General features: G+C 41.6%; 1 protein-coding gene across 2 annotated transcripts in view; it reads left to right on the forward strand.

The window, feature by feature from the left end:
* Edil3 (EGF like repeats and discoidin domains 3) overlaps positions 1-13,925 on the forward strand; it is a 287,167-nt gene that overhangs the window by 63,712 nt on the left and 209,530 nt on the right. For both annotated transcript variants that reach the window (XM_010637154.3, XM_010637153.3), the window contains one exon: positions 12,980-13,108. In XM_010637154.3, coding sequence (XP_010635456.1) covers positions 12,980-13,108 — 129 coding nt within the window. The remainder of the gene's footprint in view (positions 1-12,979; positions 13,109-13,925) is intronic.

Here is a 13,925-nt window from a genome sequence, read left to right on the forward strand (position 1 = left end):
AATATTTAACGAACTACTTCATTTCCATACTTTCTAGCAAGCATACAGAGAAGGACTAAAGTACTTGCATAAAGTCTGCCACTTTTATTTCTAAGTGTTTCTTGTTCTTTTACATCCACATCTCTTATTCTTGTGGGTTAGGCTGTGTAGAAGTTTTCTCCCCTTTGTGCTGCCATGCTGACTGGCTTCTGTAGTCTTGGTGATCTCTCTGGGACCAGCTATAAATGTACTGTGAAACTAAAGGACTTCAGGTCATAAAACAAGAGGCCAACATTGAGCCCTAACAAGACCGAGCACAGAAAAATAAAAACAAACATGACTACAAAAGACTCTGGGTAAATCCAAAAGCATGTATCATTTCTCACTGTGTTCTTTACTGTAGTTCTTTAATTTTGGTTAAATATCACTTATGCATTTCCCCGTGTTTTTACTTTTCCACCTATAAGTCAAATAGGCCTTCTTTTGAAGCAGTAAATACTAGTGGATTCTCCAAGGAGTCATTTTATTTGTCATGTAAAAATGGTAAATAGATTAGCAAAAACATCAATCAGAATGTCCTTCTCCTACAAAATAATGTCACATAAAGAGGACATTTGCTTAACATACATTGTCAGTGTGCTCAGCCCATGCACAACTGAACTTTGTTCATCTATTCAGCAAGTGAGAATCTAGAATGGGTGTGTTAAAAATAAACAGCAGAAATTCCACATTTCTAGTGGCCTTTCTTCTAAGTGGCAAGATGTTCATGCGTTAAATGCTTAATAGTGCAATGAGGATACCATGTACCTTCTTATTTTTTCCCACCTCTCTAGTTGGCATCTTTACTAAATTTTCTATGGCTGTTAAGCAGTGGCTTCCCTGGAACTTGGTCCTGGACTATATTTTCTCTAAACTTTAAGTGGGCGAATACATCCATACTCAACAGTTGCCACCCTAACCCAGGAACCACCAACGTGTATATGTGCAGGCCACACATTCCTCTGCCTAAAGATTACTCTTGGAAAATATGTCTAGAAGGGTTGCGTGTGATCATCCCTTCCAACGTAGATTCTCTTCTGGAACTGTTGCACCAGAAAGTAGCAGCGATTCTCATCCGTGGGGTGAGACAGCTATTCGTCCTGAAGCCTTCCCTCTCAGATCTGTCCACTTCTCGCCTTCCCTCCCAGTCCCCCACTCTCATCCAGGCCACTTCGCCTGCTTGACCGTGATTATCATGAATAGCATGAACTACGCTCCCTTCATCTACACTGGTCCCTTTAGAGTATTCTCTGGATAGCACAGAGTTTCCTTCCAAGTTGCATTCCAGGCTTGTTACCCTATTGTTTAAATGTGAATGTATCCCATAGAGTGATTTCTATGTATGTGGCCTTTGTAACTTAATCCCTATCTGTTTACCCATGCTCTGACCACTCCAGTAACATGGCTCCTCTTACCTGTGAATATTTTGCAATTGCTTCTCCTTCCAAAGCCCTAAATAAAAGTCTTCTAAGTTACTACACCTCTTATTTGGCATATGGTTCCAGGTTATGCTCTGTGGTGTGTCTAGAGCACAGTGTGACTTTCCTTCATGAGATCATAAATAACTACATTTCCTTATGTGATTAGCTGACCGGTGTCGCTCCTTCCACATCTCCTGAGTCCCAGGAGATGAGAAAGCGCACCTACTCTTCACCTTGATAATCTAGTCTAAAGAATCGTGTCCAGAACACAGTAGGAACTCTACATATGAGCCAATTTGTTAGTGAATGAATGAGTGAACTAATAAATAAAAGTGTAACCGAATGTAACACAAACTTTGTTGAAGAAAAGAACAAATGATAGGGAAGAGTTGGTGGAAGGTATGAAGTGTGGTGTAGTCTTGGAAGGAAAGATTTGGAAGAGAGGATAAAGGCACTGTGAGTTGGGGAACTACTTCAGGGGATCCTACCAGTGGGAATGGGATTTAGAATGGAGGAACTTAAAGTGACTTAAGTGGTGAACCATCTGGGTTCATTTTTGTCAACAGTGTAGCTATCATTGCCAGTATAAGATAAGTCCCAATGTAAGGGCTTCTATATAGCAGAAACTGTAAGTCGACAGAATAGTTTGATTAGCAATATATGAGAAGGATATCAGCTAGGAAATATGCCAGTAATACAGTTTACTGGATGCATCATTAAGTCTTCATTCAGGGGATAATAAAGTTTATGGTGTTGTAGTTGTGGTGTGTATGAGGGAAATTTTCCTCCTCAGAAAAGGAACCTGCAGTTGATCTTTTAAAATGCAGCAGGACAGAATGTATTCTGCCTAATCAGTGAATACTTGCTCTTTTCTTGGGGAATTATTCAGGAAAGCCGAGTATGATTGTAAATGCTTTTAATTCAGCCAGGATAATAAACTCTGCCGTATGTCTTCTTACTTTAAAAGTATTCCTTTGCTTGTTGACAGACATTGACACGTGGGCAAGGGGATAATGAAACTGTGGTTATTTTTACCTAGCTTTTTCATACCCCATTCATCCTCTTGCATTTGATGCAGAGTCAAAATAATCCAAGGTAAAAATGCAAATGAACTTAGTTGTTGCTCTTTTTCATCTATTTCACTGTTCACTTTTGTGTCTTTTTAAAGTCTTAGTTGGCCTTGATGACCTTTTCTGAGTGTGGGCAAGCATTCCCTAAGCTTTCATGCATTGATTAAAAAGCAGTCATTATGTCCCCTGTTTGACATGGTCATTACTTAATGCTCACTTAACAAAATTCAACAAGACCAAATTATCACATTTGGTGAAGGAACAGATGGCCAGCTGGCCAGAGTCCACGCCTACCTTGTTTTTTGCCTTCTCAAGTCTGCCGCAGAGAAGCTGCCTAGAGCCTTGAGGACACAATCTGACTGTCACTGGGCTGTCTGGCTGCGCCTCTGAAGTCCTCAGCCCGAGTCTGGGCAGGTGTCGTTCCCATCCTGGTGCAGCTGGAATAGCTCCTGCAGGACTCCTCTGCCTCATGCTTAGTATAGCAGAGGACAGATTCTAAGAGGAGAACGGAGACTCTTTCCCCCACCTCCTGCTCTTCACTTCAAGATCAAAATCACTGTGCCTGATTTCAAGGCAAAGAGCTCTGATATCATAGCAACAGTGCAACTAATTTAAACCATCTACTTGTTTAAAAATAAAGATTAATCTCAGGAAATAGCTTATAATTGCTCCAGCATTGGACAAACAAAATTTGGCTGGGATCCAGGATTCAAATTGGGTTGTTGAAACCTGCCAGTGGGGATCAAAAGGGCTGTAGGGAGATGGGTACCCAATATCAAAACTTTAGGATTGTGTTATGGAGTATGATTAAGTGTGTGTGTGTGTGTGTGTATGTGTGTGTGGGTAGGTGTGCTATAAGCTACAATTCCTAAAATGACCATTAATTCTCAGCCAATCGGCATATTATACATAAGTGAAGCAATATCAAAGTATGTACCATTGTATTTGGGTCTCCAGGGGCGCAGGATACCAGGAATTGTTTTGCACAGGTGGTCTATAATCAAGTCGTGGAGTTAACAGAGATTCCTGGAATAATTAAAAGATGCAGCAGTGCACAGTGAAATGCTAATCATGTATAGGCAGCGAGTTGAGTAGGGGACAGAAAAAGGTGAAGAGTTGTCAGTCGAAGACCGATGAAGAATATAAAAATTTTGCAGTTGCTTAGAAACACAGTATGATGCAATGAGTCTGGTTGGTGCTTGGCTCTCTGGTTAAAGTAAAACATAGAGAAAGGGGTGGTCTCTGATTTTCATCTGTGCTCTGTCCTGGTGTCATGCAGACCATGAAGGAAACCTAGGTCTCGAGAGAAGCCCGATGATTTCCTGGCACTTGGTACCACCTGCCCGTGTGTGTCCTTAAGCTGCCAGTGTATTTTGCTACAAACAGCTTTCAGGTTCTGACACGCATACCTCTTCAACATCTGATTTGATGAGCTTTGTTTCAAAATAGCTCCTGATTGAAGACAGCTTTTCGAGGAATGTTCCTAGACTGATTAAAAATTATGGAGTGCCTGGCTTATCAGTTAACATGGATTGCACTTACAATTTCTAAAATTTTCACCGCAGTGTTTGTGTAGAAAAACAATCTCCATGTACACGGCCACTCTTATTCAACTAGCCATTAGAAAAAATAAAATCATCAATTGTCATGTTAGTCCATAGTTTTGCCACTCTTGTTTTCCTTACATCTTAAGGGTTTTAGTTCACGAATTAGTGGTGACTTCAGTGCCTTATGTTTACTAAATTTAATAATGATACAATTTAACTCGATATAGCATATGTTAATTTACAAAAGGTTTGTATATCGTGGGTTTTCTATGCAGAGGCATATAATGTCTAATCTAGACTTCTTAATTTTTTTAAAGAAAACCCAGTCACAACAGTGTTTTTGTCCTGAGTTTAATACACACCACTCTGTAAATGGTGTCAGCACACATTCAATCCATCAGCCAGTAGTGTTGGTTGGCTAAAATGTGCCCAAAAAGAGACAGCATGTTTGGAGAGGGAGGAAGGACATGGCTTCAGAGCAAGGTGTGGTTATCACTTTGTAAAACAACAGATCCTTTTCCTGTCATCTGTTGTTCATTTTGTAACTGCTATACTAATGCTTCATAAGGTATTTATTTCTGGAGGGTAAAAGAGATAGCAATACCTGTGCTCCAGTTACTCCATGTGCTCACAGAATTAGCACATACAGTTATTTTCTCGGGAGGTTGGTGACTTGCCGTGGGCCGCCTCACTCTGAACAGAAGTGTAAATGGATAAAGATCAGCCCAGGGAAAGCTCTGTTCCTTCCTAGGTGCCTGGCAGTGCTAGGTCCTCCCTGAGCCCTAGGCAGTCATTCTGGATTCTCCCCAGTCCTCGTTCCTAGTTTCACCTGCCTTCTTCACCTCCGTCACCATCAAACCTTTCCTGCCACTCTTCTGTGACAGAAACCAAGTAGAGTGAACTTTAATACGTTAGAGTTGATAGATGTGAGCATTTTATCAGCCATTTCTAATAGCGACAGCACTGTGGTTTGCTTTGTCGAATGCTGTGATATCGCGAAACAACTACTCACAGATTGTCGTGGGTTACATCCCTCCATTTATGCACAGAAGCAACTTCTGTATGACTTTCCTAGATAATAGTGTCGGTATTAGTTTGCTTGGGTTTCCGTAACAAAATACCACGACTCAGGTGGCTTCATCAGCAGGAACTTACCTTCTGACCCTCCAGAGGCTGGGGCCCGGGGCCAGCGTGTGGACAGGTCTGGCTTCTGCGGCTCTCTGCTGGGCTGGCAGATGGCCTCCTTCATGTCCTCGATTGGCTCGCTCTGGTGACAGACTCTCTTTTGCTTCCAACTTCCTCTTCCCCTCAGGACATCAGAGAGGTTTAGGGCCTCCCACGTAGCCTCACTTGGCCATCAATTACTTTATTAGATGTCCTATTCCGAAAGGCAGGCACATTCGGACATATTAAAGATTAGAAAATCTACATAAGAATTTTTCTAGGACAGATTTCAGCCATTCACAGGAATTTTGTGGATATGAGTTGTTAGGAATCTTGACACGAACTCACACTGGACTGAGAGAGAGCTAAATACAGTGACTGCTGTCCTGCTGAGAAGAAGCAAAGACACCAGGAAACAAAGGACAAAGGCAAGCGAGGAGAGGCAGAGATCGGCATGGTCATGCCATCAACCAAGGGCTGGCAGGGCCACCATGCATGGGAAGGAAAGAAGATCCGTCCGTAGACCCTGTGAAGAGAGTGTGGCCCTGTTCAGTGGTTGACCCCAGATTTGCGACTTCCAGGACTACAGGGAAATAAATTTCTGCTCTTTTAAGCAGCCGGGTGATTTGTTTCAGCAACCCTAGAAAACAAGGCAAGTTCTCTGAGGAGCCTTTGTGACCGCTGGTCCTCTCTGGCCCTTCCTGGGGACAGCTGGCAAGAGGAAGAGAGCCCGGAGTCCTCTGCCTCACGAAGGTTGGTGGACGTGTGGCCAGAAGTATCTGCTTAGCCCCCAATTTTAATGCTCATAATCTTCCCGTTGATTCTAGGATTTAAAGCAAAACGCCGTGGCTAACTCTTCATGGTGGGGTAGTCTAGGTTTTACCTCTCTGTATAAATGCAGGAATGCGTTCCCACAAAAGGTGAAATTTTTTACACTTACGTTTATCGAATAAGAGCACAAGAAAAAGGAAAAGGCAAATAGTGTGAAAAGAATAGTTGAAAGCATCAATCATGTGAATGTGCCCAGAATAATTTCTTCTTTTCAATGAGTTTTAAAATACAGTGGCAGTGGCTCATGCTGGCAAGACCAAAACGTCCAAAACTTCCAGGCAATACCCAAGATAACTGCAGGGCATTTTGAAGATGAAAATTTGGAGGAAACTTTGGAGTCACAGTTATATTTTACTTACTACTAGAACGGCTAGTAAAATTGTTTTGCAGTTGTCCTCGTTGGGGTTTCTTTATCACATAGTCTAAAGGATACATTCACTTTTAATATCCAGCTGCAAATGATTTGGAGGCAAATTTTCTAAAAACTGTCCATCTCTTAATATCCATTGTCACAAGAGAGGGAGAAGTGCTTTAACATGGTGCTTTAACATGGTTTGGAACATACACCCAAAATTTGTGACACGCTAACTGTGCTGCACATATAGAAACAACTTTAATACTACTATTAGTATTGTGAGGAAGTCAATGGAGAAAAATAGCAAATCATATAGATCTGTAGCTTTGGCGAGCAATTAATCTTGTTGACATACTTGGATGAGTGTACATAAAAATTCCCGGAAAGCACGCTGTTGAGTTCATTTCTTCATTAATATGGATCATGTGCTGTCCCTGTTGTATTAGGAGCTACTTAAAGCTTACCTACAAAAGTATTACAGCAGTATAGATTTTAAGACCCCTGGAGCCTCTTGTACTTTGGAAGTGCATTTATGCTTTCATTGTTAAGAGTGCTACTACCAGACCTCATTGTCTATTCAGGTTGTTTGGGATTGTATGGATGCTGAGAATGCTAGTCAGAACTAAAGCTCTTGGACACCAATCTGTATAATTTCTCCATATACCTATAATGCAAAAGAGGCAAACAACTTTAAGGAAACTTTAGTGAAAAGAAATTGAGATCACACTTTATTGTCTTCTTTTTGCTTTCCCAATGCTTAGGCATTGAGTGATGCTAAGTTGTTTGCAAACTTGGCTTTCCCACAAAAACATTTTCTAACTATCTATAAGTTATTTATAGTAGGGCTGACATGTTACAGAAAGGTTATGAGATACCTCAACTACATCAGATTTATGGCTGCTCAAATTAAGGACATAGTCGATTAAAGACATCTATTAATACAATGCCACTGGGAAATCCTAAAATGAAGTTTTCAGAGTGCTTACATAAATAGGGAAATAAATGAATGAACATCAAACATATTATACTCACAGCAAGGGAAAGCTATAAAAATTACCTTGAGAATGAGGTGTGTGACCAGAGTAACCACATGACACCTCACAGTGTGAGCTTACTTTTCAGGCTGCTGGCAACTTTAGTTCCATTCAAAGCGTTCCTAACCGATCACTAGCAGAGTACCCAGTACATAATGGATGATTAGTGAATAAATGACATTTAACATAAAACTGTGGGGACCTTCTATTCCAGGCCAAATCCATTTCTGTCCAATCCTTGCAGTACACACAACATTGCCTACTGTAGACAAGTAGTAGTATTCATCCGTGGAACAAGAATTTAAAGTAGTACTCACTTTCAGTATCAAAAAACAACAGATTATCAGATAGGGGAAAATCACAAAGACAAGAGCTTTCTAAGCTCTCTAGTTTTGATATGTGTTGCTCCTTCAGCACATGCCACGCAATACACGGCAACTCGCTAAGTTTTATTTGTTGCTATTGAATATCAGACACACCCATTTGACCACCTAGCAAGCCTTGTGAGTTGAGACATCACCCATCATTTGTAAATGTGTGTGCTAACTTTAATGATCATTTGCTTTTGTTCTTGCTTACAGTGAATATCTCTTTACAGGAATTGTTAAATTAGGACACTGAAACACTTTTACTAAGATTGTACAAAGTCATGTTTTCTTGATCCCATATTTGCCAAAGAATTAAGAAAAACACTCATTACACAAAGTACACATTCAAATAATTTGTTATTTATAGTTCAGTTTAAATTTGCCCTGATTTAACCCACATCAGGACAAAAATATGGAATGTAATTATAAATTTAAATGGCTTATAGCAGGAAAGGTATAGAAAAGTATGTGCATTAATTACTGCATGAACTGCCAAGTAATATTGCTGTCTTACAAATTTAAAATAAGAGTAGGGTTTAGGCAATCCGTATAACTGTGACTACTCAGTACTGTTACACATATGTGTATTTAAAATATATCATATATTGGGCCAGGGATTTAGCTTAGTGGTTCCGCTGCCTGTCTTGCAAGCACAAGGGCCTGAGTTCAATCCCTGTTACCAAAATAAACAAACAAATAAATAAAATATATCATACTACTACTGCATGAAAACCAGGTCTGATCCCAGTGGAATTTATGGTTTAGCAGGGGGAAAGTGACAACCAGCTCCTCATTTCAGCAGACTCGATGGCTACAAAAGAGTAAGGTCAAGATGTGTAGCATTGTATCGGTCTCACATGTAATTCCGAGAAATGGTACTGGGGAAATGCCATGTTTGATTGTTGATTTTAATCAACCGAAATGAAGTGGAGCCTTCCTAGTATAGCAGGGCCTGTCTGGATTCGTAGTCTCTAGTACACCCTGACCCGGCTGCTGCAGGTATTCTGATAGGCTTCCATTGGAGAGGTGTGTAGAGTCATAGGATTGCTTAGCGAGTTCATGGCTGATCTGCTCCAATCTACCACATCTCACGTAATAATGCGCAGGTATTCAGCTTGGAGTGGGGGTGCCTTGATGAGTGTGGAGCCTGTAGTCCTACTGAGTGTGGGAAATCTTGGCATTTATGGTTAAATATGTCACTTTATCTTTCTGAGCCTGTTTTCTTGCCTGGAAAAGAAGAAATCTTAGAAAGCAGACTGAGTGAAATATGCATACTTCCTGTTGCTCTGCACATAAGGGACTTGGGAAGATGAAATCTTCATGTCCTTTGCTTTCCTTTGTCCTCATCCTTTAAAAGACAGGGGTTTCTCAGAGTGAGAGAAATAACAACCTCACTCTGTCATGATAATTTTTTCCTGAAACGCAGACCCCAGCCCAGGTTGTAATAAAATTAATGTAGACTCATCCTGTGGGGATCTCTGAAACTGTACCAAGGCTGCTGGACAGGAAGTGCCTGGGTGTGTGTCTGCAACACCCTCAGTGCTATCTTTGGGTTCCCGCATCTCATCCTGAGGCTCTCGGGTGTCCTGTGGCTCAGCAAGTCTCTCCTCTGCCAGGATGAGCCCGGTGACTAGCATTCCCTCTGACGTCCCCAGACACAGCACAAGGATTGTGTGGTTAACAGTCTCGAGTGTAGGGCTAAGTACTCCTGTGAAGATAACGCGTATGGTGTCTGCGCATTCAGCATACGCTTGAATTTCTGTCATCACCATTTCTTACTGGCTACTGACCCCACATATTACACTGTCCCAGTATGTTTTGGTGACCTCTGTCCCCGAAGACTTTACTTTCAGTTTTCCCTTTGAGATCTCATCCTCTTGATCTTCCTCATCCCTTTTCCCATCCCTCTGTTACATGGGTCCATTTAACTTCTCCACGCTCACCTGCCAGCCCAGTCTACTTTTCCCCGGGTGGTAGGCAGTTTGGCTCAAGTCATTGGGCCACCTTGTCTGGGTTGGTATTTTTACCCCCTGTCCTCAGGGTGACTCCCACCAACCCCCATTCTGGGAATTGCTGTTTGAGTGCCTCCCAAGGACTGGCAGAGCTTTCACTGTTCCAGCTTTTTCTGTCCACTTCAGAGCTAAGAGGAAAAGACCATGGAAAAGGTTTCCTGGCTTTCCGATTTAAATTACTAAGCTCCTTGAGAGGGAAAGAGTAGCTTTGTCACTTTTGGTTTTAATAACTAATTTTCCCCTAGGTGTAATTCCTTAAACACACTTTTCTTAATAAGAGATATTTTTAGAAATATCACTGAATTCTTACCAGGGTTTGCTTTCTTATTTCCAAAAATGAGAGATTGGATTGGCTGATGTTCTGGGTTCTTTAGTTGTTCAAAAGCACATAATTGTTTAAATCAATTCATATTAAATTTTGTCTTTAAAAATGCTATGTATGGCTATCAGTTATCAGTTCATAAAATATCTAAGTCATCCTTTATGACTTTGAAATGAACTGATGAGTTAAAACCTAAGATCGGTTTAATTTCATTCTTCCCTTCTAGAACCATTGATTCTTACTTGGAGGAGTAAATGTGTCACTGGGAAACCAATTGGAAAACTATTGTCTAAATTTTCTTTCAATACTTTTAAAACTGTAAAAATAATTAAAATAATGACAACCTCACAGAATGGCTCTTGGGAATAACTGGCATTATTTTTGCAAAATGACTTTGTAACTTATAAGACACTACCAAATATTTTCTAATTTATTAGGAGAAAAGAAGTAGACTTAAGAAAAATGGTAAAGAGTTCTGGGTTCTGTAGCATCATTTTCATCTTTTAGCAATGGAAGAAAGGGATTCACATGGTTCCTAAACTGGTCATTCATCTTAAACTTTCTCCCCTGTATCTAATATTGGTAACAGTTCACTCCATGGGCAGGTATTAGATTACTAGATAATTTAATTGATATGGACTGCTTGGCACAAAAGCTCCACTTAACTGTGAATACTGATTTAAATATAAATTTGATTGTGCATTGTAGAGGTTTTCAGTAGGCTGTTTAGTGCCGTGGACTTCGAGGGCTTGCCACATGAGATAGACTATCTGTTGTTTCAACAGTTACTCTTCTTGCAGCAAGAGCAGCTAATATGTATTTATTTTTTAAAATTCCTAATGCAATACAATTTTAATAATCGTAACTCTTGTCAGTCACACTAGCTCTTTAGACTCTTTGTTTCTTTTTAATCCATGTGCAGATATCTGGGGGTGAAGAGCACAACTTCCTGATTTCCTTTCTTTGAAGAGCCAGCCCTGTCAGTACAGACACCCTGCTGGTTCTTGTCCCATTTATACTTTTGTTAGACTCTGGAGACATTGAGTTTTGTCCAAGTTTAAACTGAGATGGGCCGGCAGAGGCACTTTCACCTTCCTGGCTGCTGGGGAATGGAGCAGAATCCTAAAATCTCCCTGAGCCTCCCGCCTGTGGCTGAGCCCTCCTCCTTTGCCGGTGCTTCAGGCCAATCCCCTCTTCTCCACACGCTGTGCTGCTCTGACCACAGGTGGCAGCCATGCCCCATGCTCCTCGAATCGCCTCACCTCGAAGAGTCTCCCCTGGTTGCCTCAAATCTTGTGTCTAAACCTCTGCCTTCATCTTTGGCCCAGAAGAAATCCTGTGCTCTTCTTAACTCATCTTCCCCCCAACTCAGATTTACTCAGCAAAGACAGCCAGACACTTAGCTTTATTAATTTTATTTTTCTTGTCTAAAAATGTACATTTTAACTTCTTCAGGGCTCTTTTCTCACTTATGAATGTGTTCTAGTCTTTGCAGGTAAAAAAAAAGACAGATTTGTATTCCTTTTGCTTGGCCTGTCTTTCACTCCTGAGGACAGCTGTTCACTCCTGAACAGGACCCTTTCCTGTTTGCCATTTCCAGACTGAGTTCTGTCCTGATTCGGGGGTTCATCCTCCTGGAAGCAGGATGAAGTGCAAAATAAGACCTGGAAAACAATTATCAGAGGAACGTCCAGGAGAAAAGGGAAGAGGGCCCAAGCTTGGGTAGAATAAGTGTTTGAATTACAGCACAAACATTGTCTTTTGTGACGGAAGAAAAATTATGAAAGACAATTGCATAGAGAAAGCTCAGACTATTAGGGCTTTTAGGAAAACCCCAGCCACACAAGGGTGCAGGGTGCATTCGGGGCTTCCAGTCAGGCCACTGGTCAGCTTGGACCAGTGAGGAGCGTCAGCGGGCTGGGTCACTGCCTGGGGAGCCCGCTCTGGAATGGGCCAGAATGCTGGCAGGTCCTGCCCCCCAGCAGTGGATGCTCCCGGAGAGATCTGCACACACAGCCCCCTCGACGGTGCAGGCCCAGTCCCTGTTCACTTACTTTCTCACAGCCCCTCCTCCAAACATGCAGATTTGATGATCTCTTCCTTTTAGGCTGGCAAAAACTTGTGTTTCTTCAGAGGAAGGAGCTACCTCAAGTTCATAAAGACTCCATGAAATGACTGCAACCAGCTCTCTGCTTTGTTTCGGCTTTGGTCACATTCCTAGACAACTGACACCCGGAGGGGATAAAGCATTTCAGCATTTCATGGCCTCAAAAATTTGTCACTAGTATTAATTTTTAAATATGCAAGAGATATTCGATATCAAAAAGAGATTTTGATATCAAACCTTTGATAATAATGATTAATTTAGTACTATTACTTTGAGAGTTTCTATACATCTTCTGAGATATATATATATATATATATATATGAATATATAGAGAGATAATTATTATTTCACATTGTTATTTATCTTGTAGCAAGAGCAGCTAATATATAATTGTTAAAGTCATGCACATATTTATATGCATTTATAAAAGACAGATCCACATCTTTTCATCTATAACGTGGTCCTTTGAAGTACATTTTTTCCTGTTTACCAACAGGGTAAACTAAATCAGTAAATTCATTAAGTACCCATGATCGTGCCACTCAAAAAGTACAGAAACCAACATTCAAACCTAGGCCCTTGGTCTTCAGAGCCAGTCCAGCCAGTACATTCCTTGTCCATTTAATACCCACAGTGCTTTTTCTAAACAGTTGTTGATCACAAGGTGTGGACCTGGTATCTACTGCTAAGCACTTGTGTCTCACAGCCTTGCTTTTCCTCTGTCCTTCAGGTCCCTGCGTCCCGAATCCATGCCATAATGGGGGAACCTGTGAGATCAGCGCAGCTTACCGAGGGGACACCTTCATTGGCTATGTGTGTAAATGTCCCCGAGGATTCAATGGGATTCACTGTCAGCACAGTAAGTCATCCCTGCCGTCGTGCTCTTAGGATTATGGGTCTGCAGCGCGCGTGTCGTTATCATCCCAGTGTGCAGTGGAATCGGCGACTCTTTCAGCAGCAAGGAGCCCTGGCATTTGATGAATGCTGCTCCTCTCCCACTGAATGCACCGTGTCATTTGCTGAGGGATTTTAGACTGTGTTTCAATCCTCCCAGTGGTACGCCGAGCTCCTAATCTACCACTTAGCCTTTTTCCGTAATACTCAGCTGTATTTGCAAAATATTGCTCTTCATGTTAAATTGGATTTGTCTCTCTCTTTTCTATTCCTCCTAGAGCTACATTCTCCAAGCTTCCCGGGAAGTGTTCTGTTGATTAGTTTCAGAGATAATACCCCCCAGAAAAGAATGCTATCCACACTTCCTCTCTGGGAGCCAGTTTCCTCCTGCTTACTTGCTGGCATTTGAATGTGAATATCTGAAAGCTCAGCAAGCCTGTCATCTGTACTTCTCTCTTGTATCCCCGTTCCTGTTTATCCTTCACATTTAAATAAATAAGTCCTGTTGTGATAGGTTTTGCACAGAAGCCCAGCTGAGCATGTAGACCAGATGCTATGTGGTGTGTTAGTGTCACTCAGCTTTTCTTCACCAGGACAGAATCCCTAAGATGCACAACTCAAAGGAGGAATGATTCATTTTGCCTCAGGACATCAGTTGGTGGTTTCTTGGCCCTGTCCCTCTGGCCTGTGGGGAGGCAGAACATCATGGTGGAAGGGTTTGGGGTAGGAGGCTAGGGAGCGGGGAGAGAGAAAGGGAAATGGGCAGGGGACTTCTCTAGGAG

The sequence above is a fragment of the Fukomys damarensis genome, unplaced genomic scaffold, assembly GCF_012274545.1.
Source record: "Fukomys damarensis isolate Sample0158 unplaced genomic scaffold, DMR_v1.0_HiC HiC_scaffold_3, whole genome shotgun sequence".
NCBI classification, from domain to species: Eukaryota; Metazoa; Chordata; class Mammalia; order Rodentia; family Bathyergidae; genus Fukomys; species Fukomys damarensis.